Raw genomic sequence first — 24743 nt, 5'->3', positions numbered from 1 at the left:
GCAGTTCAGGGTCATTCCTCGGCCTTGCCCCGCTTTAATCTCACAGGTGGGACGCCCCTGTGTCGGAATGCGTCTACATACGGTCGTCGGGTAAGAAGTCCCATTTCTCTTGTCTGACCAGCAGGCATGCGGGAGTAAAGAAAATATGTCATAATGCCCATGTATGAGGCACCATTTCTTTCTGAATGTGCCAAAATGCTAAAAAAGGACATGAATTGAGGAGGGGAACGTTAGTTTATTTCACGGCATATCAGCAATCCCTTATACCACTGTGGTTCAGACGAGGCAATTGCTATTATTATACGTTGCTATAGTGTCTTAGTGGAACTCAAACTTACAAAGAAGTAGGAGAGTGAAAGTGGGGATTGTAGTGGGGGGGTGGGGGGGGGGGCATTGAAAACAGGGGGCGGGGTGGGGGGGGGGGTGAAGCTGAGCCATGCATCTCCTTGAACAGGATTAAGAAGCAAACCAGATGCATGGCAGCCAAAGCCCCACGGTGGTAAAAGAGTGGAGGTGGGGGGAATGAAAAAGGGTTGCGTGTCGTAGCACGTCATCTTTCAACAAGGCCATAGTGAAGACGATCGCAAGACAGTACAGCATCAATCACTGCTAATCTTATCGGTAGACCACAACTAAAACTATAGAGCCTTCCTTCTGTATGTCAGGTGAATGCAACAATCGAAATACATGATTCCCACTTGAGTAATATTAACCAAACAACGAACTAAATTTGGGTGTCAGATGGTGGTTCTGGCTGACAGCTTCTTGGCATGCGGAAACGTTATATTTGCAAAAAAAAAAAAAAAAAAAAAACTAAAACTATATTTGCAAAAAAAAAAAAAAAAAAAAAAAACAATCACAGACTGAGTAAGAAAACAGGTGCATTACAGTGAAGAGACTTCAGCAGATAGTCATCGTTTCCAAAATCCACCTGAATGTTTTCATGTGAAATTTGACGAGCTGAGATAAGATCATTAACAAAAAGAACACATAGGCCTTGGCTAACGGACCGCTCTCTCGCTCTATCTCTTCAGTACAGATGGGACAGTGTTGTGGCTAGCTCAATGTGTTAAGCATGTGTATCTCAGGAGAGATTGGTCGGGAATTCTACAGGGGGATGAAGCAAGCTTCCCAGGCCGTCAGAGCACCAAAACATAGTTTAGCTGGAGAGAGTAGCTGGAAATCATATCAAAAGTTCCTTAAAAATGTAAACTTCCTCCTAAATTCTAGCAAAGAAATTATAGAAAAAATGTCAAGGCTTATTTAAAACTACTAGCAAATTTACCCAAATTAATCAATCCTTCACCCAGAGGGGTCTAAAAAGGACGTCTCATGAAACCCCCACTGGGACCATCATGAGGTCACTGTTGTCAGGGATACTCCAAGGGCTGTCAGCTGTTATTGACAAACAGGAGGGCAGAGGCTTTGAATGAAGGAGGGGCTGTAAGGTCTGGAACTATTGAGGTCAGCCACCCTCCCTCACCCATCCCCGGACCCTCTGTGGGTTGTCTTTAAAAGTAATAAAAAGGACAGTCTGTCTTTTGTTTGAGACAAAGACAGGGAGCTAGTCACTTAGCAAAACAAGTGACTAGCTGCTCAAACAAGGCGAAAGACTTCCACCACCTGATGTGTGCATTACACTCACATTTTTGTCTCAGTTCCTCAAGTTTCTGCAGGCAATTTTCTAATCAGATTCCTGGCCAAATATGACCCCAAGACTGTGGGTGCAAGTTTGTTCCATTTGTTAAAAGAAGGTCATTTGTATTCCTACAGAATGTTTCCCATGCTGGCATTGCTCAACTTTGGGAGGAAACAGATGACAAGAAGCGGAGGAGACCTAGCTGGGTTGGGCTGTTTGCCCACTTTTTCAGAGAGCAAGTGGGTGGGGGTAACATAAAGAAAGACAAAGGAGCTTGAGCAAGCAGCTGTCAGGAGATGACTGGCTAGTTTATTCTATCAGGTAATTTGATTGATCCAGTCTGACTGCCTGATTAATGACACTTGCAACACTCGCTCGTGTGAGCTTGCCGACACTGGAACCGTCACCCTGCTGGTTGAGGAGGGGATGTCCACGTTTGCATGTGTCTAATATTTAACTTTTAAAGCACAAAGTCTGCTTCTGTAGCTGAAAAACACCACTTTTTAAGAGTCACAGCCAACGTGTGGACACTAGACGCTGAGCTAGAAACTGCAATAAAGCAGCTAGCTATGTGGACGCCCTCCAAACAGCACATTTTATTGCCTCAACTATCTACCGTCACACAATTCATTCATCATCAAAGTGGCACAAAAGCAGCTGAACAGGATCCTTCAAAGAGCCTGCAGCACGCTTCTTGAACGTACTGCCATGACAACAGAAACCCGCCACTGTATCAGTGAGCACAATTCTGTATCGAATCAAACCCTCCCCTTGAAAACACATTTGACATTGTTTACAAATAGTGACACAATTAAGTTGCATTGAACATCACATGATTGAGAAGGTGTCTTACCTGTGACAGAGATGATCATGGGCGCCTCCAGCGGTCTGTCATTGTCCAAGGCCTTGTTGAGCCGCAGATCCCCCGTGTCCTCGTTTAGGAGGAGGAGATTGAGCTCGTTTCCAGATTCAAACGTGTATCGTAACTTATCCGATACATCCGGGTCATGAGCTGGTACCCTCCCGATTATTCCAGATGGAAAACTGTTGGACTTGTTGGTGACGTAGTTGTTGAAAATGATGTCAAAGTCCTTCAGCTCCGGCAAGTTGTCATTCATGTCCATCAGGCGGATGTGTACGGTGGCCCGGCTCACAAGCGGCGCTGAGGTGGCCTGCACCACGATGACGTACTCGATGTTTGTCTCATAATCGAGGTCGATGAGGGAAAGGAGGTCACCGTTGAAAATGTCCAGCTCGAAAATCTCTGGAAAGTTCCCTTCAACTATTTGGTACATTATCTGAGCATTTGTGCCCTCATCTGGGTCCGTGGCAGTGATCTGGGCCACAACAGACCCGACGGGACGGTTTTCCTCCACATCGATGAAAAGCTCATCCTTTTCGAACACTGGTGCATTGTCATTTATGTCCTGAACTACAACATGTATGGGAACAGCTGCTTTTAGAGGCGGAAACCCCCTGTCCACAGCAAAGGCCTTGAGGTCATAGACAGGAACGTTCTCTCGGTCCAGTTTGCGAGCGGTTCTGACGATACCCGAATACGGTTCAATGAAGAAATCACCGTCTCCATCATCGCCACCCTGGAATGTATAGCTAAGTCTGCCATTTGAGCCGGAATCTCGATCTGAAGCAGAAATCTGGAGCACACTGGTGTAGACAGGAGCATCTTCAAACACGCTCCCCTGGTACATGTCTCGCAGGAATTGAGGAGCATTATCGTTTGCATCCAGGATGATAATCTCCACATAGGTGGTGTCGGATTTCTGCGGGATGCCATTGTCTTTAGCGATGATGGCCAACGTGAAGGAAGCCTGGTCCTCGTAGTCAATATCCATTTGGGTTGTGATGGCGCCGGTATTCGGGTCAATTTTAAACTGAGGGACGACGTCCTCCATGATGTACGTGATGCGAGAATTTTCTCCTGTGTCCTCATCTGTCGCACTAATCATCACCACGTTGGATCCCACTGGTTGCTCCTCACTGAGCATAATCTGGTAGTTGGCGCTTTGGAAAACGGGCCGATGCGTGTTGGCGTCCGTCACATTTATAAACACCTGGGCGGTGTCTGATCGGGTTCCATCGCTGGCGGTGACTGTCAACACATACTGGCGTTCCTGTTTGTAATCCAGGGGGAGAGCGAGAGTGATGAGACCACCGCCACTCTGGCTAGTGATTGCGAAGCGGTTCCTGGTGTTGCCGCTAGAGATCTGATAGGTCACCACACTGTTGACATCTCGGTCAAGAGCGGTCATCGTGAGCACGCTTGTCCCCACGACGGCGTCCTCGTTGATCTTCAGCGAGTAGACCTTCTCGGTAAACGTGGGCACGTTGTCATTAACGTCAAGCACCATAATGCTAACACTGGCTGAGGACGACATCGCAGGAACGCCGTGATCCCTGGCCTCCACCCCGAAGCTGTAGAACTCTGTGGTCTCCCGGTCCAGCTCTTCACTTACCGTAATCCACCCGGTGCTGTTGTTGATGGTGAACGGAAAGCTGGGAACGGTGTCTGTCAGCCGGTATTCCAGCCGGGCGTTCTCCCCCGAATCACCGTCAATGGCTTGAATGTGAATGACGGAGTAGCCGACAGCGACATTCTCCAAAACGGTCGCCTGGAAAGGTGTACTGACAAACATGGGGGCGTTGTCATTCACGTCCACCACTTGCACCACCACCATCCCAGTGCCGTTGATCAGTGGAGGCCTGCCGCCGTCCTGCGCCTTAATCCTCAGATTATACTCTCGAATCATCTCATAGTCCAGAGGGTTGATGACATCGATCACACCAGTAGGGGAATGAATGTAGAATTGACCTTTAACATTGCCGCTGATGATACTGTAGTGAACTTTAGCGTTGTTCCCCTCGTCTTTGTCCGTCGCCTCCACTTGGGCGACTTTGGTGTTGATGGCCACGTTCTCTTGAACCTGCACGACGTACCTCTTTTTGTTGAATTGAGGGTAGTTGTCGTTCTCATCCTCGATTGAGATGTGGACTGTGGCGGTGGCACGGCGGGGACACGGTTGTTTGCCCTGGTCGTTGGCTTCGACCGTCAGCTGGTACCGCGCCCTGGTTTCCCTGTCGGGCCGCTCTCGGATCCTCACCAGGCCATTTAGAGGGTCGATCTCGAAGACGGAGTTGACGCCGTCGCCGTTGACTATTTTATAGATCATATCAGCATTTTCAAGGGCATCGTCATCGGTGGCAAGGATGGTGATCACTTCGAACCCCACTTCTACGTTCTCTCGTATATTAACTCTGTAAGCCGTCTGTTCAAACACCGGGCTGTGATCGTTGGTGTCACTCACAGTGACGGTCAGGAAAGAAGTGGCGGATCTTCTCGGTGTGCCATTATCACTAACGGACACTTTAAAGACATGAGTGTCTTTGACTTCTCTGTCCAGCGGCTGAATGGTCGAAATGCTGCCCGTCTGAGAGTCGATTGTGAAAAAGTCATTTGACCTGCTGTCAAACAAGGCTTCCATGCTGTACTCCAGCCTCCCCGCCTCGCCATCATCTGGGTCGGTGGCTTTGAGGGTGATGACCCGTGTCTCGGCTGGCTCATTTTCAGGCACAGACACTTGGTAGTTCATGAGCTGGAACTGCGGGGGCGCGTTCACCTGCCGCTTACCTCTCCGGGTCGACTCGCCGGCGTTTCCCCGAACGGTTTCTGGCGCAGATCCACGTTTCGGCACTTCTCCGAGGCGCAATGTGAGCTGCACGCTGAGCCGGTCGCCTTCGGAGCTGTGCAGGGGACATTCCAAATCCACTTCGTTCCGCGCTCGCATGCTCTCGGGACACAAGTCGGTGGCGAGAAACAAAGCACCGTGTCGAAACAGTGCCGCTAAATGTTGTCCGACGCACATTGTGTCCAATAAGGCGGCACTATTTGTTGAAGACGGCAAAAGTTCTGCAGCATTAAACAGCAAATCACCTGCACGGAGGCAGGAAGTTTCCCCCAGCTTTAAACTGTGCTTAATGTGAATGTCAGGCGTGCTTCGAGACCTCTTTCTCCTGTATTTAATGAAACAGTCCTGACCGTGGACGAACACGTTCAAATGTGTCAGGATAACATCTGCAGAAGTCAGTGAGGTGCTTCTGAAAAGCACGGGCGCGGGGTTCCAAACGCTGCGCGCACACTCCGCGCTCCGGGACAGTCGGACAACTCCGCTGCGCGTCCCCACTTGGAAGAGACGACGCGTGGATTCGGGTGATAAAAGCGCGTCCACGTCGTACGTCCACCCGGGTCCAACAGACAGGTTCGCCAGGAGGGTGCCGGGTTGCAAAGACTCGGTGAGGTGAAGATCCAAGCAGGCCACGGGCGGCGCGTTGACCAGGACGCAAACCCAAATCATCCACGCGCTGCGCGACACCATGCTTCCAAACATGACAAATCCCGAGTCGGGTCCACTTAAAGTCGTCCGAGGCAGCTCTCCCGCTGCCGGCGTCGCGTTCGACTCTTGTTGTTCTTCATGGCGGAAGTTGTAACGGGGCAAAGAGACGACGCGTTTCCATGGTGTAGGTGGATCCACGGTGCGCACTCAAAGACCACCAAGTTCCAAATGAGTACAAAATGGCCTCGGCCTCCTCCTCCTCCTCCTCCACCACCAGAGGAGTGGATTAACATAAACCTGCGGGGGGTCTTTTCCCCCCTCCTTCTTCTTCTTCTTCACATGGAGATGGAGGAAGTTGCACATTTGCAAAACAGTAGTGTCCCGTTCTAAATTAGTCAAATCAAATCAAATCAAATCACTTATGCGTGAAAATTGGGCCTACATTTCTTGATTCCTATATTTGATGCGGAAAATTGGAATGTCCAATCTTATGAAGTTGAAACTAATCCATCTCTTAAATCAACGTATATTTACCGAGTGGAGTATTTGATGTAAATATGTAACATGCAAGTGAGCGTGCAACAATTGCCTCCAACCGTGGGGGGTGGGGGGGGGGGGGGGGGTTGCCTTGTGTAACAACACCCCGTTGTGGACAAAAGCTGCACAACAATGCAAACCCAGTGACCATTTTTAATAGCATGCTCCTTGATATGTACATTAGCTAACAGAAAAAGAAATAAATATAACAAATATTGAATGATATTCCTGTGAGTTTTTAGCTTTTCACATTCAGCTTATGCATCGAAGGCGGATGGATGTTTATAGACTTATCAGTGCAGAATAGTATTGCTGCCGCACTGTGTCATTATCATAATATGTGACAGGTATCACATAATAACACGGGAAGTTCACTGCTATAATCTATCTTTTTCACGTTATAACAAGAACTTATCACATTATTGATGCCCCTCCATTTTGACCAATGAGGAACCGACTTCCCGATTGCCAGAGCCGTTTTCCTTGGTACAACCCCCTTCATTTCAAAATCCATCAGAAAATACACATATGTAGAATTTAATTGTATTGTAAACGACCCATACTCTAGGTTAACGCCTTTTTCGATCATTACTAACGTTGCCCGTTTATCTTGTTTTAAAGTTCCAATACCTTATCGAGAAATGTCATAATATCATCTCATAAGACGATCTCAAAAGATCATGATAAGTTCGTTTGATAATGTCAATGTTACCTTTTCAATTAACTACATTTTAGTGAGCCTTTTTTTTTTTTTTTGGTATTCTTACTTTTACTACTTACTAAAAGAATATTACTATAGATCATTAATAAAACATACAATAGTAACTTTTTTTTTTTTTTTTTTGATTCTGAAAATGATTCTGACAAGAATTTTGACGTTGGAGGCAACATGGGTATAGGACTAGTGCTTAACACTGCCATTCTATTTATTCATTTCAAAACATTTGCAATAAATACTAAAGAAGTAGTGCACATAAAAGATGGATTTCAAACTCAATGCGACCCGCCACGTCATTTGATGTGACTCACTAAAGCAAATAAAGTACGCCTATTGCAGTTTTCATGTCTAAATGGATTTGTCCTTTTCATTTGACATTGCAATTGTCAAACAACATAAATGTGGACACAAAGTTGTATTTTGAAATCTTCGCTAGCCACTATTTTCCATGACTTGTGATTTTGAATTCAATTTGTTGTTCAAATGATGTCAAAACATTCAAATGAATGTGGCCATTGAAATAATATGGATGTTGTGATTATACATTGACAGCACACGGCCCGTGACGAAAATGAGTTTGACACCCCTTACTTAGTTTGTAATGTAACCGGGAGTTTACCCATCGGGTCGGCATGAGGCCGTGTCATCTGACCGGTTCTGGGTTCTGCTTGTGATTATCGAGCTGAGTAGCTGCCGAACATTCCCGACCTCGCTGGATGGTAAATTCGCTTGGCCCGAGCTGGATGATCTTCCCGCTTCCCAGGCACTCATCGCCTTTGTAGAGCACTGCGAACTGAAAGAAACAGACAGATGGCGTCTATAAAGATTATGAAAAGTGCTAGGTTGTGTGTGCGTTAGTGCTACATAAATACAGTTGAATTGATTTACTACCTGTCCAGGTGTTAAAGCTCTGAGAGGCTGCGCGAGTGAGATCCACACAGAACCGTCCATGTTGAGAGTCACAGTGCAGGGAGCTGGAAAGCATTCAAAACAATGTCGACTAAGGATGTTTTTTTTTGTTTGTTTGTTTGTTTTTGCATTGAAATCACTCTCAAAAAGTATTACATGCACTCACTTAGCGGCATCTGGTGGATGAAGCGAAAGTGACATTCCATCATCTTGGTCCGGACCAGTTCTGGCGGCGGGTCCTCGGCGATCCAGTGGAAGCGCTCCGTGCGCAGGATGTCGCGAAAAAGAGACGGGTGATTGGTCGACGGAGCCTGAGTGCCAAAGACATTTAAGATCGTTTATTCAATTGTTATGAATTCTGTTGATCATGTGAAATTTGAACAATCTGACAGTCTGTTCATTAGCCAAAACAGGCCATCGGGGGAGCACAAAGGAGGTATATAAGCTTGTGTTGATCATCTCCAAATTAGTGGCTAAACAATCGTTTTTTCTGGGGGGGGGGGGGCTTTTTTGTGTGTTCTTCAATTTCACATTTGATGTTCTTCAATGTGTTCTTCGAGTACCTTACCACAACCACATCGCCTGTATTGATATCCTTATCCACCACAAACCAGGCATCCCTCTGTCCTCCGATCCGCGCCCTCTGGCCCAGCGTCAGAGTGAACCAACCTTGACGGAGAGGTAAAAGGATGAGCCATTAAATTCGGGACACGCTGAATTTAAACGCCCGTCTACAGCTGTAAACGTACCTTTGTGTGTGCCCATGACAGTCCCATCCTCAATGGACACAAAGTTACCAGGTTTAGGTTTGAGGTACTGGGAGGTGGAGGGGGCATGCATTAATTAGAAAAAACATCATGATCATTCATAATGAACGTTTCCATGAAAGTTTATCAGAATTGTTTTGGGTTTTTTTTTCGGAATTTTCCACACCATTTCAGCGCTAATCATCCAGCCAGCCATTTTTTGTACCGCTTATCCTCCTTAGGGTCGTGCCGGAGCCAATCCCAGCTTTCTTTGGGCGAGTGGCACGGTACACCCTGAACTGGTCGCCAGCCAATCGCAGGGCAACTATATAGACAAACAACCATGCGCACTAGCCCTGATCATGCTATTGTAACTTACCTCCAGGATAAAATTTTCAAAGTTTCTCTCTCCAATGAAGCAGATGCCCATGCTCTAAAATGAAAAACTGGGATTAAACACGTATGCAAATGTGGTTTACACACATGCTCTTATTTTGAGGGACCTCTTTCTTCTTCAGCACATGGTGAAAGCCCGCTTCAGCCGCCACCTTCTTCACAAAGTTCTTGGTAAGGCCGGCGAGCGGGAACAGGGTCTGCCGCAGCGCATCCTGGGAGATCTGGCTGAGGAAGAAGGTCTGGTCTTTCACGAGGTCGGCCCCCTTGTGCAGCCTCACCGCTGGAAGGGGAGAACAGAGCGGTGAGGAGAAAATCGGTGAACAAATGCGGAACGAAGGCAACACGTACGGTTTCGGAACTCAAAACGATTTCTGAAGAGCACAAGGGGCGCTGTTTTGGGGGTCTGCTGGAAAACCTCCTCATCTTCTTGGGAAGTCCTCGCGTAGTGGCCGGTCGCCATGGCGCCAGCACCTAAATGTCGAAAAGAGTCGAGAAATGTCACAAAATGGCTCTGTGCTGGATATTATGAGGGTTTTTTTTTCTTTTTTTCTTCTGAACACATCCAGTGCGTTCCATTTTTTAAATCCAGCTCGCTGAGCATTTACAATATCAGGACACCTGTAATAATATTTACATTTGTTGCATTCATTTATTTGTCGTTAAAGTAATGAACCCTCCTGTTACAATGTGGGTCAAATTTCCCCATGTTCAAGTTTATAACTGTGCAACAGTGGTTTTCAAACACTGTGCTTAATATGGAGCTGAACTTAAAAATGGTTTCAATTCAAATGTATAGCACGTAAAAGTTGGACACAAATAAATGTTTAAACACTAACAGTCCGTAAAGATTAAGTACAAATGCATTCAAGTCACGTTTATTTGTATAAAACCTCATCTTCCTGGGAACCTAAACGTGAAATACAACTGAATTGTACGTAAGCAGTGATTCTTTCACCACACTTTGGAGAAACACCACTCGAGAAAAAAACGTTTTAAATAGCAATAACAGAACGATGTCATCATAAAAGTAGTATGGCCCTACGTTCTTACTTATTTATTTAACACATTCAGTGCCATTGACTGCTTTAAAAGTCAAATATCCATGTTAAATCTCACTGAATGAGATTTAACCCAGCAGTGACACAAGGGTCGAAAAGTCTCCTTTATGCAGTTATTGTAGCATTGATATTAATTCTGGGATTTTACAACATTAAGAAACAAACGGTTCCACATGCTGCGGCTTGTTGTCGACCGTAACAACATACCTAGTGTTATGATCGCATACTTGTGGAAATGGTTGAATTTGATATGTTTGTTGCAGAGTATATCCGGGTTGGGAGTCCTTCCTTTCTCGTATTCCTTTAACAGATTACTGAAAAGGAGCAGAAGACTATGATTGCGTGAGCAGGAAAAAGGCATTCATAACCTTTACATTGTTGTTTTGAATACCTGAAAACCTCATGCCAGTATTCTTTAACATATGATACTTGATGGAAGGGGATGTCCAGCATCTGGCACACTTTGTAGGCGTCCTCACAGTCCTTCTCTGTGGCGCACACTCCACTTTCATCCAGGGAGTCCCAGTTCTTCATGAAAACCCCGGTCACGTTATAGCCTGACATGAGCAACATCCAATATTTGGCATCAACAATATTCAATCGAAACTGGCGTTATTACCCTTGTGACGGTTTTTGGAATGGATGTCAATGGTGGTGGTGTACCTAATGAAGTGGCCTGTCAGTGCATCAGTCAATGAGACTTCGACCCACCTCTTTTCTTGAGCAATAAGGCCGCGACTGAGCTGTCAACGCCGCCCGACATGGCGCACACGACGTGCCTTACGACCCCCATCTTCATCCAAATTATTCCGCTCAAGTACCTGTTTAAAACAAAAGAAATTTTCTCAAACACTCATCTGTCACCATTGAGCACGGACATCATTGTTGTCCGTTGCGGATAAAGCTCCGACTGGAATCGGGAGTCAGCACGGAATGTTTATTTCAGAGGGCGGACAAAAAATATTGTAACACCGCCACGAAGCTTCACATTTGCGTGATAACGAATAAGGCTAGTGAGTTAATTTAATCAATTATGACACACCTAAGATTTTAACTTGTGTTTTTTAAGTTCACAATGTTTTCTTATTGGGTTAAACAAATACATCTTTAATTTCATCCAGAACCGTGTGAGCCAAACACCCTGATTTCATTCAGGACTTTAAAAAAACACTTTTTAGGCTGTTTAGTTCTGCAATAATAGTGTAGGGGACGAAAGCAAATTAACAATATTTTGTATTTGTTTTTTTTGCACAGATGGGTGAATTGTCTGCAGACAGTTTGACCCTGGACCTTCTACGAGAAGCCAGGGAGACCGTGAGGAGAAGCCCGTTGGGTGTCATCTACACCCCCATGATCCCCTGGAGCCAGACCACCCTGCCTGCCCACAAGGCCCACAGTATCTACATTAAACTGGAGAACATGCAGACAATGGGTAAGAATGTACTTTTAATACAGGTTTTATAGATGTTAATTATGCAGCAAAAAAAAATAATCATGCAAATGTATTGTACTTCAAAGTTAAATACAACTGAACCGAAATAGACTCTATACACGGAACACTTTTGCATTCGGGGTACGGCAGTGTGCAATTACAGCATCAAACTCCTCTAAGTATACTTGTCGCCTTCTGCAATTACGTAAAGTATCTGTAAATGACAGATTATCTTTATACTTGCTACAGATACCCACGTACCAGCGAAGCAATTAAATGGTCCTTATCTGAATTAATGAGCCATTTCCTGTTTCGCAGTGGATGCACGTATGTGCATACGTGTCAACTGAAGACTTGCACTGCTGAACTTTTGAGACAATCAAATCTCAACTCAGCTTTGGTGATAGAGCACTTTTGGAAGGGGAACAACCGCAGCTGTAATAAAAGTGCTTCACATAATGATCGAACACAAATAGAAACTGAAAACCTGTTTTCGTTATTATTGTATGGTGCAGATCCAACAAAAACATAAAACGCAACCAATGATAAGAGAATAACGACAAGCATATCCGACTGTTCTCACCACTCGAGAGTTAATTGATTCCCCCCGACTGGAGTTTCGTGACGTGAACGACCTGGCAGCGGCTCGGTCGGCCTGATGGACTCATTAGGTTGGTGACCTACGTTTTTGAATTACAGGGTCCTTTAAAATCCGAGGTGTGGCCAATCAATTTGCCAGGAGGCCAAAAGGCGGCCATTTTGTCACCATGTCCGCCGGGAATTACGGAAAGTCGTTTGCGTACGCGTCAAAACACTACGGGTCGAGGGGCAAAGTGGTGATGCCGGAAAATGCCCCGATGTCCAGATCCGTCCTCATACAGGTTCGAAGTCACGCCCATATGCAGCATAAATCATTAGTTTGCTCAGTCTCGTTTTTTGTTCCCTTTAGAGTTTTGGCGTGGATGTGGAGAGAGTTCCCACTTCCTGTCTGATGGATGTGGTAAACCGTTGCGTTAAGGACGATGACATGACCTTCCTGCACTCTTATGACGACCTGGATCTCATAGCAGGACATGCCAGGTACACTTAGGCTTTGAACAACGTCAAACAAGCGGATGAGGTTCAACTGTGTTTGTAGTTTGGGTCTGGAGGTCCTAGAGGCGGTGCCCGAGCCTGACGTGGTGGTGGTGTGCTGCGGAGGAGGGGGGCTGCTGGCCGGAGTGGCCGCCGCAATCAAGCTATCAGGATGTGACGAGACCAGAATCTACGGTGTGGAACCAGAAGGAGGTCAGAAGAAAACATCTTCCAACCCTAAAATGAGCCATGTAGCAAACTGAATCGGCGCTGACGTGAATGCTTGACTCCAGCCTGTACCATGTACAAGAGCTTCATCGAGAAGAAGCCGGTGGGCATGGACACACGCAGCATTGCATCAGGACTTGCGCCACCATTTGCAGGTACGGCAGTACAGCGGTCACACTCGCGGTTCGCCATCTGCGAATGCACCTATTCACCAATTTTCTTCCCCCTTTTTATGCATCTCGACTAAATTACAGCTTGATCGCTACAGGTTTCACATAGATAAATATGTTGGAACACATCCCATAAAAGGGGACTCATCAATTATACAAACGATTTAATGCCTTAACTAAACCATTTCATTTATAACTAAATATACTGCTGCCTCAAAATAACACGACGCGCAGCCATTCATGTCTAAACCGCTGGCAACAAAAGTGAGAACGCCCTGAAGTGAAAATGTCCAAATTGTGCTCAAAATGTCAATTATTGTTTTGTGGTCACTAGTGTTGTCACAAAACCAAAATTGGGACTTTAAAAGAAAAAGGAAACGTCATAGATGGCAAAACAGGTGGAGAATATTACTAAAATGTAATAGCTACGGCACTTGAATAATTCCTATTTGCTTCACGTTTAAGTCCAAAGCGGCGACACACAGCTATTGTCATTTTCTAGCACAATTCTTCTTAATTTGGCCCTTTGCCTCAGGCATGCTGCCCTACGAGCTGTGCCAGCGCTACGTAGAAGAAATAGTCCTGGTGAGCGACGACGACATTAAGGCGGCCGTGTCGACCCTGTACCGAGCCGGCCTGGTGGTGGAGCCGTCCGGTGCGGCCGCCTTCGCCGCTATCGCTTCCGCCAAGATACCCCGGCTGGAGGGGAGCGACGTCGTTTGCGTCCTCAGCGGGGGGAACATCGGCAAGGACGAGCTTGCGAACTTCCAAGACTGACAGAGTACAAGGCAAATGGAAAGATTGTGACGGTTAAAACCATTAGAACAAACGTGTGCATTATTCAACAGTCCCTTTTCAAGGTCTGACGGCGAGGACAAGACGTCCACCGGAATCTACCATCCGTCCACTCTGGTTGCAATGTCTCCGGAAGTATATATTTGCCCTCAGATTCTGAATTTCAATTAGTAACACTGAATAGTTTTTAGCATCAAAATATTCAATCTCCACTTTTCAGCTTCAAAAATGCAACACATTCAGTTGTGAATTCAATATTCAGGGCCTTGTTTTTGTGACCGGCCTAAATCCGGCGCAATGGGCGGCGCAAGGAGCGGGTTAGACCGGTGCGGGTCATATCGTAGACCAGCGCAGCCCGGCGGATCAAAGAGTGGGATGGCTGCGTCACGGTGGGTGTGTTTACAGCAGACTTCATTCACCGCCAATCAAAGCGGCTGCTCTCAATCCCTTTAAATGTGGCGCAATGACAGTCGAGACGTCGCTGGCTTGCGCTTGCACGAAAATCAGAATCCGCCGGCATTTGCGCCCGCCGCAGATGCGCTGTCTATCTCCTTATGAAGATGTCATGTAACTTCATGTCAAAAATTCAAACTATCCCATTAAAGTATCAACCCAATTACTAGTTAAAACGCTACGTTTGAATGGCTTTATTATGCATTCATGCTTAACCTACAATATTTACAACTACATTTTTCATACATGGTGGCTGTCATTACACCCTATGCAAATGTAACAAATAATAGTACACCAAAGTACCGCTGTGAGCAGTTGTATATTAAATACTACAACTACTGTACATCGTATCAGTGAGACGGCAACATTTAATTAGCCGTATTTATTGTATTTTTAACAAACCATTGGTTGTCAACACGCTGATCTGCACGTACGATAAAGCAGACGGAAATCACTGAGAATATAATTTGCATGCAAAATTGATTTCACTTTATTCGTGCAATAAAAGGGGTTTAAGGATTGGAGTCACATTTTTTAAATGTTTATGAATTATAAAATTGTCAAGCAATCTATTTCTCCTTTCGCAATCTCTTACTCATTCTAAAAGGTAGAAAACAGGTAATAAATACAGTATAGGCTTTAGATGGGCGCATGATGAACTGTGCTGATCTTTGACCTGGTATCTTTCCCAACATCCTTCCAATTTATATATTTTTATTATCATACTAAGAACAGTGAGTAAACAAAATCTTTGCCACACATAACCATAAATGGATTCCCTATCGAATAGCACATCCGCGAAGCAGTCAAAGTACAGAAGGTGTACTCTGTTAAGGCAACTGTGCTAATATTGTGGGATAGACAGATTAGGTTCCATAAATTTGATGATGTACTCTGTACTGTGATATGTTGCATCCATTGTCACGCAGCTGGTCCTCGCTCAAACTGCACAACGATACATTGTGGCGCTCCCTTTAGTCTTCCAACACGGATTCGATGTCGTTGCGTTGTCGGTTTGTCCAAAAGAGCTGGACAAACAGTTGTTTGACTGGATATAGCACTTTAAAAACACAAGTTCCTGTGTGCGAGTAAATTCCCCCCAAAAAACACCAGGCAGTTCCAGGAAGCATGCATCCCGTAATATGTTTCAATCAAGAGCGACAACTACTTAATCAACTGACTTTTTTTTTTTTTTTTTTTTTTTGCCGCCTAATGAAATTCTATAAAAACCTTCATTAAAAGCACATTCCGTACCTGTTGTCTGCATGTTCTCCAGTTTAATATAGATACTGTTGGCCTTGTGGGCAGGTAGTCCTTGACGCTAAGACCTGGTGTTTGTCATGATTCCTCTATTTAAACTTCAACAGGTAAAAATTAATGCCATTATTACACAATATCTCCTGTTATATTGAAGCGCAAAGGAGATGATCATTACAAAAGGCGTGAGCATGCTAAAACGGTTTCCCCATTGTGGGACTAATAAAGGTTATTTTATTTATTGAGGCAGGCAAGGCAATTCAGGACAAATGACCATTTATCTTATCTGCTACCACCATATAATTGTAATTATCTCTCGCTCACGTGCTGACGGGATGGGATAAAGTCTCCTGTACATATACAAATTCATCAAGAACTTACAGCAACCGTGAAATGATGTCGGCGTGTTACTGAAGCCAGAAAAGCGGTGGCCATTTTCTTTTCCGGCACTTGGATTCAGCGGTGGTCCTTCCACAATAGCAATTTTCTCATTATTCCGCACAAGGTAATCCTTGGTCTTTTCCGATGACGTTGTTTGGCAATCGCTTTACGAGTTTGTTTTTTAAAATTTTCAATTCGCTGGCATCCAAAATCCCACGTTCATAGGATTCGGACACGATTTAAAACTATATGTGGACGTGATGAACTATTTATGTGATTTCGTGATGAACTATTATTGTTGTTTTCTGTGAAATTTGAAGTAAAGCTACGAATGTGCTTGCGTTCACCATTATTGAAAAATCTGAAAATGGCCTGTTTCAACATCCCATTTTCGTCTCAATTAATAACATACAGGCAGTTTTCGACCAAAGGGTTAAGGTTTCGGTCGCACATTTCCTATTAATTTACACTGATTTGTGGACAATTAAATTTGGGCCAAGTTGCGGCATAAAAAGTGGCATCAAATCTTTACCCCTTATCCAATTCTTACCAACCAGGCTACTTTTATTTGTATTTCAAATCTCTTAACCAATGATATATAAGTATCAAGTTAAATCCATAAGTCACAATGCTGCAGTGTTAAACGACTAAAAGTGCACTCTGCGATGACAGCAGACGGCAGATCCAATAAATATTTACAGTGCAATGTGCGAGCATGACAGCAGATTAAGCAGACAGCAGTTTATGAAGGGTCTTCGTGGCTCAGTGCTTTGATTATCCACTATACCAGTCCTTTACATGTCGAGAGAATGAACGGTCATTGGGAATGTTTTAAAGGGAATGAGAGGAGCCACTTTGATTGGACATGTTTGAAATGGGCTGTTGTTCGCTCCCACGGCGCCGAAGACCTCCCTCTTAAATACATCGGAGTACGCTCGTCTGCAAATGACCAACAACTGTTCGACCCCGCCTCTGACAAAACTATTTCAATATAAAAATACTGTATATTCTAATGGGTAAATATTTAAATGGGAAATACGTCAGGACGTGGAATCGATTGATAGGTCATTGTGAAGTGTAAAATATGGGAGGAGCTAATTAAAGCGACCTGTAATCTTAGAAAAAGATATACAGGTATATGTTTTGTTTTATGAAAACAAAATTGAGATTGTATTCAGTTCAAATGATTGTCATTATCATAGTCTGCGAACCACCGTTCAACACAAATAAATAAAATAAATAAATGTTTTTTCAGTGGGGGGAACAGATATTGTCACACCACATCGATATGTAAAACTATACAACAGGTTAATAGCAGTCATGTAAGAGGTTGTATAACAGGTTACTATATAAGTGGTTATTTATCTCTGTAAGTTTGCCACAGAACTTCACTTACTTGACTCTAAACTAATAAGGTGAGTAAAATTGAATTGATTATGACACACTTATCATTTTGATTTTGTTTTCAAGTAAAAAAAAAAAAAAAAAAAAACTTTTTTTAAATCAATTAAAGAAATCCGGAACTGTGAGTCCACTGAAATTGACAATGGTGCTTTTTGTTGTTTCTTTTCACGACTTTTTAGTATTTTTAAGGCTGTTTATGGTGTAGGGGATCAAAGCAAATTCATATCTACATTTTTTTTTTTTTTTTTAAACACAGATGGGTGAGGTGTCTGCAGACAGTATCACCATGGACCTTCTACGAGAAGCCAGGGAGACAGTGAGGAGAAGCCCATTGGGTGTCATCAACACCCCCATGATTCCCTGGAGCCAGACCACCCTGCCTGCCCACAAGGCCAACAGTATCTATATTAAACTGGAGAACATGCAGACAACAGGTAGGACTGTGCTTTTAATTAAGGTTTTTATAGAATTGAATTAGGCGGCAAAAAAAAAATAAAAAAAAATCATCTCATAAAAAATGGAATGCTAATGTATTGTATTTAAAGGTTTAATACAACTGAACTGTAACTGGGTAGTGACTCTTTAGCCTGACATGTACCACACTTTGAGAATCACTGCTTTTGAAAAAAAATATTTTAAACGGTAGTAATGAGATGATGCCTTCAAGTGTGGAGTTTGCAATGTTCTCCCTCCATGCTTGCGTGGGTTTTCTACGGTCCCTCCCACATTCCAAAAACATGCATCTTAGGTTCATCCATTCATCCTCAAATAGTCATACGTGCCTCTGGCTCAAATTCAGCCGGGATAGGCTCATGCTCACCTGTGACCCAAATGAGCCGTATAGAAAACAGATAAGACTCTTAACTGTGTTGGAAACCTATGTTTTTGAATGACAGGGTCCTTTAAAATTCGAGGTGTGGCCAATCAGTTTGCTAGGAGGCCAAAAGGCGGCCGTTTTGTCACCATGTCCTCGGGGAACTACGGGAAGTGCTTCGCGTACGCGTCAAAACTCTACGGGTCTGAAGCCAAAGTGGTGATGCCGGAAAATGCCCCGATTTCCAGAGCCGTCCTCTTAAAGGTTAGAAGTCAGGCACGTTTGAGCATATTGTTTACATTTGTTTACTCGGGTTTTTGTTGTCTTTAGAGTTTTGGTGTGGACGTGGAGATAGCTCCCACTCCCCGTCTGATGAGCATAGTGAACCGTTGTGTTCAGGAAGACGGCATGACCTTCTTGCACTCCTTTGACGACCTGGATGTCATTGCAGGAAATGCCAGGTACTCTCAGGGTGTGAACATAAAAACATCAGTGAATGAGGTCCTACTCTGTTTGTAGCGTGGGTCTGGAGGTCCTGGAGGTGGTGCCCAAGCCTGACGTGGTGGTGGTGTGCTGCGGAGGAGGGGGGCTCCTGGGCGGAGTGTCTGCTGCAGTCAAGCTGTCGGGATGTGAAAAGGCCAGAATCTACGGTGTGGAACCAGAAGGAGGTCAGAAGAAAGTGTCTTCCAATTCTACAATGGCAGAGAGCGAGCCGAATCGGTGCTGACATGAATGCTTTACTCCAGCCTGTACCATGTACAAGAGCTTCTTAGAGAAGAAGCCAGTGATCATGGACACGGACAGTATTGCACCAGGGCTTGCGCCACCATATGCAGGTAGTATCTTGGCAATTTGAAGAATTACATTTCAATGATTTATTTAATGGCACGAATGTGTGGCTTCTCACTTGCATCAATTGACGGCATAATTTACTGATGAATAGCCATATCTTTTTTTTTTTTTTTACATCCAATTTCATGCTTAAAAATCAGCAGACGAGTTGCACACTGACAAAAAAAAACTAAAAATAAAAATTCTGACTTGGGACAAAAAAAGAAAAAACTGATACATCAGGAGACCAGTGGGGGAAAAAAATGAACTTCATGTTTCGCTCCAAGCGGCGACTCATAGCCATTTGTCATTTTAAAATTACAATTCTTATTGATTTGCCTTCCTTGCCTCAGGCACGCTGCCGTTCAAGTTGTGCCAGCGCTACGTCGACGAAATCATCCTGGTGAGCGACAACGACATCAAGGGGGCCGTGTCGACCCTGTACCGAGCGGGCCTGGTGGTGGAGCCGTCGGGTACGGCCGCCTTCGCCGCCATCGCTTCCGCCAAGATACCCCGACTGGAGGGGATGAACGTCGTTTGCGTCCTCACCGGGGGGAACATCGGCAAGGACGAGCTTGCAAACTACCCAGATTGACAGCTACGAAATGAATAGATTTTTTTTTCAGGGCCTGATAAATTATTATTAAGGAGGCCGATTCCCGATATTTGGAGCCAATATTATTTTGCAGTAAAAGGGAAAATGTTGGCGTCAAATTTTTGAATGATACAAAACGCCAGCACTTAACTTTATACTTTTTTTAAATTTCTTTAAGCATATGTATATTAAACACATTTTCAGATTTGCAACATGTTAAAGGTTTTATTTAAGCGGTACAGAAAACGGATGGATGCACAAGAGACATCTTTGTTTTAAAATTCTAACAAAAAGTGCAGGGAGCTCCTCGGCTCAGCAGCAGCATCTAGTAAAGTTAACAGCAATTTGAATCAATTTAATAGTCCCCTGAAGTTTATTCAGATTTAATTTGATTTCTTACAGGCTGTCTGATTTAAAAAAAATGCAAATGTGTGTCAAAATGCAGACTATCAGCACGGCCGATAATCGGTCTATCCCTAAAAATTAACTGTTAGAGAAATGCCATACTAAAAGAAAATTATTGTAGTGTCACTGACATATTTTATTTCTGTTTTTTGTCTTTTCTTGACGCACATTTTTGAACAAAATAAAGCATGACATTCAATCTTGACTGTCTAGTTGACATTTTTGTTTGTGTTGAGAGAAGAGGAAACTATGAGCCACATCCTAATTTGAGGAAAGCTAGACAATACGCTGCACTGTATCAGAAGATGTGCGACTTATTGAAGCTACATCACATCCTTGGTGGCCATTCTGCATACAACGGCATCTCGAAGAGTGCCACACTCCTGAGGAGTTACTTTGTACAGCTGGAAAACAAGACAAAATGGAAAGATTAGAAGCGGAAAATTCCTCGGGACAAGCGTGTCCGTTATTTCGACGGTGCCTTTTTAATCTTTTCAAGGTCTGACAGCGAGGACACGTCGTCGACTGGAATCTGCAGTCCGTCCACTTTGGTCGCGATGTCCCTCACGAGGTGAGATTCCTCTTTGTCGTGGACCAGGACCACCAGGACCGAGTTGTCACTGTCCGAGATCCCGAATCTTTTGAAGGCTTCTGAGATCTGTCAGATAATTATTTGCTCAAGTGGAAAATACCGTTTTTTTTGAATTTTTTTTTTTTTTTTTTTTTTTTAAGAAAGGCAAACTTACATTTTTTGTTGGTGACAGGTTTAAGATGATCTCTGAAAATAAGCTTCTTGTCTTCATTTGACCGACTTTCTGTAAGTGCACAGCCTTATTAGCAGCCACCAACACTTGGAAGGGACTCACCAGCTACAACAAAGTGGATGGTGAATTAGAAAAACCTAATGACACACATATTGAACTGATTCTCGAAACATTGAAAACTCACAATAGTGGGCTTGAGCAGGGCACCTTTTATTTTCCCCTCCACGGCGTTTTGCCGGAGCTCCGCGGCATTTTGGACCTCTTTAAAAAGAATTTGCGTCACGGTGAGGTCGGGGAAAAGTTCCAGCGTCTGAGATAAGTGCATTTTAGTTTTTAAAGACGATTAATGTGCACTTGGCAGGAGAAAACACGACGCCGCGCACCAGGGAAACCGTGAGCGAGGGACCAAAAGCACTGCAACACCGGAAAGACGCACTTGGGTAAAACTACGCTACAAAAAATATTTTAAGACCCTATAAATTATTGTACACACACACTTATAAGACCTTTTTGCTACATTGCGGGTGTTATTATTCGTCCATATTAAACTAATGGTGAGTAAAACAACCATCTAAGCACGAACGCGGACTACATGTAGCTATACCGAGCCTGTTTTCGAAGCGGACCACTCGCTGTCGAGAACAGCGCTTCCGTTTTGTTGCTGCGACCTCAACAATAGCCCACGCGCATTTACTATTTTCAAGTGCTTTTCAATCGCGCGTCGAGCAGTAGCGATGCAATTTAAACGACAGGTTGTCAGCTTTAACGTTTAGTTTCCGATTGCAATTGCGTGTCGAAAAATCAGCATGGATAAATTTGAAGGCTACATCTTCACGGCGCTGTGCAGCACCAACTTTCTGGTGTCCTGCCTGCTCTTCTCCAAAGTCACCCGGGAGCAACGGGAGCCCTACATGGACGAGGTTTTCCATGTGCCCCAAGCTCAAAAATACTGCCACGGGAAATTCAACCAGGTACGTAAAGTCTCTCAGTGGTGGATTGACTGGCGGATTAGCTGTCGGAGCTAATCCGGAGACAAATGAGGCGACGCGATATATATATATATATATATATATATATATATATATATATATATATATATATATATATATATATATATATATATATTTATTTATATATATATATATATATTATATTTATTTATTATATTATATATATATATTTGTTGTTTTTGTTTTAATACCTATGCGAAATATTCTGGTTGCAAAAGTGTCCGTTCAGTCTTATTGTCTTCTTTGCATCATATGAGAAGAGTCGTCGCAGGCACCTTCATAAAAGTCCCATTTGGACAATACTACATTTACCATAATGCAACACGGTGATGTGTGTCTTAAGTGCAACAAACATTAAGATCTGCTCAATTATTTTTCTCTACACTTGTAAAAATAGGCGTAAGAATATTCAATTCGGAATATGTTAATTTAAGACAGATTTTCTGCCAATAAAACATCTGTTTTTAAAAACAAGTCAACATTGCGAGCCTGAAAAAAGATTTAAAAAAAGTATTTTTATACTCCATACAGCGATAAAATTATGGACTTTGTAGAATTTGTCAAGATAAATTTACTCATAAGCAGTAGTAAAATCTCAATAAATTACTGATAAGATTTTTCAGGACAAAAATGAAGAAACATGGCAAAGAAAAATCATGCTTTGTCTTGATTTGCGAAAATAATCTCGGTAAGAGTTTATAGTTTTTTGCAACGTACTTCACATGGACTTTAGAGTTGCAACGTTCCGTGAATGTTCAAAGTTGGAAACGTTCCGTGGGAAATAACGTGGCTCAACCAGGATGTATTATTTTGCTCATCTGACTGCTTATGACACAATAAAACGCAATAAAAGACACAATCTTTTTTTGTACAGTGGGATCCGATGATCACCACCCTGCCAGGCCTCTACCTGGTCTCAGTGGGCATCATCAAGCCCGTGGTACGACTCGCCAACATGAGCGGCGATGTGGTGTGCTCCACGGCCATGCTGCGCTTCATCAACCTCCTCTTCAACTGCGGCAACCTCTACCTTCTCTACCGGCTCATCTGCAGGCTGCACCCGAAGGAGAAGGTGCGCCTCCGGTCACATGACTTGACCCGCAAAAATCCGTGAACGCCGAACCACGTTTTCCACGTTCAGAACGGCGCGGAGCTTTTGAGGGGATGTTTCCAAAGTGGTGGTGTAACATTTGTCTGTTCTCCTCCAGACGCGAACGGCAGCTCGGCGGATCCTCTCGGCGCTGTCGCTCTCCACCTTCCCCGTTCTCTACTTCTTCAACTTTCTCTACTACACGGACGCCGGCTCCACCTTCTTCATCCTCTTCACGTACCTCATGACGCTGCACGGCTGCCGCAAAGCCTCGGCGCTGCTCGGCGCCTGCGGCGTCCTCTTCCGCCAGACCAACGTCGTATGGGTGGCGTTCTGCGCCGGCACCCTGGTGGCCGGCCAGATGGACGACGCGTGGAGGGTGGCGCATTCCAAAAAGACGGACGACAAGCCAGCTGCGTTTCAGGTCCCTCTCTCCCTGAGCGGAGCCAAACGAGTTGTGCTTTTCACTCTGGAGTTTTTCACTTCCGCCGGGCACGTGAAGGCGGTGCTACTGGTGACGTGGCCCTACGCTCTGGTCGCCACGGGCTTCGTCGCCTTCGTGTGGCAGAACGGCGGCGTGGTGGTGGGCGACCGCGCCAACCACGAAGCCTGCCTCAACTTCCCGCAGCTCTTCTACTTCCTGTCCTTCTCCCTCTTCTTCTCCCTGCCCGTGTCGCTGTGTCGCCACCGCGTGCGGCGCTTCCTGCAGGCCGTGAAAAAGCAGCCCGTCCTCTTCCTCGCCGCCACCGTCGTCTCCGTCCTCCTGGTGTGGAAGTTCACCGCCGTCCACAAGTACCTGCTGGCGGACAACCGCCACGTCACCTTCTACGTGTGGAAGCGGTTCTTCCAAAGGCACGAGGTGCTTCGCTTCCTTCTGATCCCCGCGTACATTTTCGCCGGATGGAACTTCCTGGACTCGCTTAAGTCGCGCTCGCTCTTCTGGAGTTTGGCGTTCCTGGCGTGCCTCCTGGCCGCCACCGTCCCGCAGAAGCTCCTGGAGTTCCGTTACTTCATCGTCCCGTACCTGATGTACCGCGTGCACATGCCACTCCCGTCCCTGCCCAGACTAGCGCTCGAGTTTGTGCTGTACACGGCCGTCAACGTCGCCACCGTTTACGTCTTCGTGGCCAAGACGTTCCGCTGGCCGGACAACGCCGCCACGCAGCGGTTCATGTGGTGAACTCCCAGTAATACCAGGATAGCTCAAAAAGGGAATCATGTGATTTTTGAAAGCGATACTACACAGTAAGTAAGGAGAACATTGTGTAATTTATTCTGGTTGGCTTTGGTATGATTATGGAGACCAAATAATTTTGTTTTTGTTTTTACAAAATTTGTACAGTATGTAAATGCCGCCCCCCCCCCCCCCCCCCGACTTAAAATGTGCAAGTCCACCATATTGTTTTTTTTTTTTTCCTTGTATGTCATGCAAATTCAATGTATAAGGTTTTATTTTGTTTTGATCCCTTTCAGCTTCAATTTGTTCATTCATCTCTTTATGGAAAATTTTCTTTTTCTTTCCTTATGATTGCTGTCATGAATTAATAAAATACATTTAAATAAAAACAAAAAACTCAAGGTCTTATGTTTGATTACATTTCAATTTATAAAATACAATAATAGCAGCACTCGTTAATGTTAGTTTGAATTCGATTTTGAATAACAATTGAATCATATTACATACTTTA

General features: G+C 44.5%; 6 protein-coding genes across 18 annotated transcripts in view; 3 read left to right on the top strand and 3 right to left on the bottom strand.

The window, feature by feature from the left end:
* Window positions 1-6195, bottom strand: part of celsr1a (cadherin EGF LAG seven-pass G-type receptor 1a) — a 54625-nt gene extending 48430 nt beyond the window's left edge. For all 11 annotated transcript variants that reach the window (XM_061667773.1, XM_061667772.1, XM_061667774.1 and 8 more), the window contains exon 1: window positions 2493-6195. In XM_061667773.1, coding sequence (XP_061523757.1) covers window positions 2493-6042 — 3550 coding nt within the window. In that variant the 5' untranslated portion in view covers window positions 6043-6195. The remainder of the gene's footprint in view (window positions 1-2492) is intronic.
* Window positions 6196-6670: 475 nt separating this feature from the next.
* Window positions 6671-11250, bottom strand: trmu (tRNA 5-methylaminomethyl-2-thiouridylate methyltransferase). The gene is made up of 11 exons (XM_061667798.1): window positions 11064-11250; window positions 10744-10909; window positions 10560-10666; window positions 9643-9765; window positions 9402-9574; window positions 9278-9331; window positions 8902-8968; window positions 8721-8821; window positions 8319-8463; window positions 8135-8217; window positions 6671-8036 (listed from the first exon to the last, which is right to left on the bottom strand). The coding sequence occupies exons 1-11, from the start codon at window positions 11149-11151 to the stop codon at window positions 7887-7889; spliced, it is 1257 nt and encodes a 418-aa protein (XP_061523782.1). The 5' UTR covers window positions 11152-11250; the 3' UTR covers window positions 6671-7886.
* A 75-nt stretch (window positions 11251-11325) lies between these two features.
* Window positions 11326-14998, top strand: LOC133397233 (L-threonine dehydratase catabolic TdcB-like). 2 transcript variants are annotated; one of them, XM_061667874.1, is made up of 7 exons: window positions 11326-11361; window positions 11607-11784; window positions 12484-12665; window positions 12734-12864; window positions 12923-13071; window positions 13152-13241; window positions 13792-14998. In XM_061667874.1, exons 2-7 carry the CDS (start codon window positions 11607-11609, stop codon window positions 14031-14033), a joined length of 972 nt encoding a protein of 323 aa, XP_061523858.1. In that variant the 5' UTR covers window positions 11326-11361; the 3' UTR covers window positions 14034-14998. The 2 variants fall into 2 exon arrangements, with proteins under 2 accessions (XP_061523858.1, XP_061523857.1); XM_061667873.1 differs by having other exon boundaries at window positions 11329-11365.
* A 2804-nt stretch (window positions 14999-17802) lies between these two features.
* Window positions 17803-19871, top strand: LOC133397234 (L-threonine dehydratase catabolic TdcB-like). The gene is made up of 6 exons (XM_061667876.1): window positions 17803-17980; window positions 18443-18624; window positions 18691-18821; window positions 18880-19028; window positions 19107-19196; window positions 19545-19871. Exons 1-6 carry the CDS (start codon window positions 17803-17805, stop codon window positions 19784-19786), a joined length of 972 nt encoding a protein of 323 aa, XP_061523860.1. The 3' UTR covers window positions 19787-19871.
* A 120-nt stretch (window positions 19872-19991) lies between these two features.
* tprkb (Tp53rk binding protein) lies at window positions 19992-21973 on the bottom strand. 2 transcript variants are annotated; one of them, XM_061667878.1, is made up of 4 exons: window positions 21140-21973; window positions 20938-21006; window positions 20673-20849; window positions 19992-20595 (listed from the first exon to the last, which is right to left on the bottom strand). In XM_061667878.1, exons 1-4 carry the CDS (start codon window positions 21278-21280, stop codon window positions 20515-20517), a joined length of 468 nt encoding a protein of 155 aa, XP_061523862.1. In that variant the 5' UTR covers window positions 21281-21973; the 3' UTR covers window positions 19992-20514. The 2 variants fall into 2 exon arrangements, with proteins under 2 accessions (XP_061523862.1, XP_061523861.1); XM_061667877.1 differs by having other exon boundaries at window positions 20938-21060; window positions 21140-21968.
* On the top strand, window positions 20677-24469 carry alg10 (ALG10 alpha-1,2-mannosyltransferase). Its single transcript, XM_061667872.1, has 3 exons — window positions 20677-21926; window positions 22840-23037; window positions 23174-24469. The coding sequence occupies exons 1-3, from the start codon at window positions 21762-21764 to the stop codon at window positions 24233-24235; spliced, it is 1425 nt and encodes a 474-aa protein (XP_061523856.1). The 5' UTR covers window positions 20677-21761; the 3' UTR covers window positions 24236-24469.
* The last annotated feature ends 274 nt before the right edge of the window (window positions 24470-24743 follow it).

This window comes from Phycodurus eques, chromosome 22, assembly GCF_024500275.1.
Source record: "Phycodurus eques isolate BA_2022a chromosome 22, UOR_Pequ_1.1, whole genome shotgun sequence".
Lineage (NCBI taxonomy): Eukaryota > Metazoa > Chordata > Actinopteri > Syngnathiformes > Syngnathidae > Phycodurus > Phycodurus eques.
The sequence above is the reverse complement of the archived record's forward strand: the minus strand, read 5'-3'. Positions and strand labels throughout refer to the sequence as shown.

What these genes read in the sequence shown, in the direction of transcription:
- LOC133397233 (XM_061667874.1), top strand. Translation starts at nt 11,607, where the DNA reads ATGGGTGAATTGTCTGCAGACAGTTTGACCCTGGACCTTCTACGAGAA. An exon ending in CCAGATCCGTCCTCATACAG is followed by an intron (nt 12,666 to 12,733) that starts GTTCGAAGTCAC and finishes TGTTCCCTTTAG; the next exon opens with AGTTTTGGCGTGGATGTGGA. An exon ending in CGGTGTGGAACCAGAAGGAG is followed by an intron (nt 13,072 to 13,151) that starts GTCAGAAGAAAA and finishes GCTTGACTCCAG; the next exon opens with CCTGTACCATGTACAAGAGC.
- LOC133397234 (XM_061667876.1), top strand. Translation starts at nt 17,803, where the DNA reads ATGGGTGAGGTGTCTGCAGACAGTATCACCATGGACCTTCTACGAGAA. An exon ending in CCAGAGCCGTCCTCTTAAAG is followed by an intron (nt 18,625 to 18,690) that starts GTTAGAAGTCAG and finishes TGTTGTCTTTAG; the next exon opens with AGTTTTGGTGTGGACGTGGA. An exon ending in GTCATTGCAGGAAATGCCAG is followed by an intron (nt 18,822 to 18,879) that starts GTACTCTCAGGG and finishes CTCTGTTTGTAG; the next exon opens with CGTGGGTCTGGAGGTCCTGG.
- tprkb (XM_061667877.1), bottom strand. Translation starts at nt 21,280, where the DNA reads ATGCACTTATCTCAGACGCTGGAACTTTTCCCCGACCTCACCGTGACG. An exon ending in CCCTGCTCAAGCCCACTATT is followed by an intron (nt 21,061 to 21,139) that starts GTGAGTTTTCAA and finishes ACTTTGTTGTAG; the next exon opens with CTGGTGAGTCCCTTCCAAGT. An exon ending in ACCTTGAAAAGATTAAAAAG is followed by an intron (nt 20,596 to 20,672) that starts GCACCGTCGAAA and finishes CTTGTTTTCCAG; the next exon opens with CTGTACAAAGTAACTCCTCA.
- alg10 (XM_061667872.1), top strand. Translation starts at nt 21,762, where the DNA reads ATGGATAAATTTGAAGGCTACATCTTCACGGCGCTGTGCAGCACCAAC. An exon ending in GCCACGGGAAATTCAACCAG is followed by an intron (nt 21,927 to 22,839) that starts GTACGTAAAGTC and finishes TTTTTTGTACAG; the next exon opens with TGGGATCCGATGATCACCAC. An exon ending in GGCTGCACCCGAAGGAGAAG is followed by an intron (nt 23,038 to 23,173) that starts GTGCGCCTCCGG and finishes GTTCTCCTCCAG; the next exon opens with ACGCGAACGGCAGCTCGGCG.
- trmu (XM_061667798.1), bottom strand. Translation starts at nt 11,151, where the DNA reads ATGAAGATGGGGGTCGTAAGGCACGTCGTGTGCGCCATGTCGGGCGGC. An exon ending in CTTATTGCTCAAGAAAAGAG is followed by an intron (nt 10,910 to 11,063) that starts GTGGGTCGAAGT and finishes TGCTCATGTCAG; the next exon opens with GCTATAACGTGACCGGGGTT. An exon ending in TCGTTTTGAGTTCCGAAACC is followed by an intron (nt 9,575 to 9,642) that starts GTACGTGTTGCC and finishes CTCCCCTTCCAG; the next exon opens with CGGTGAGGCTGCACAAGGGG.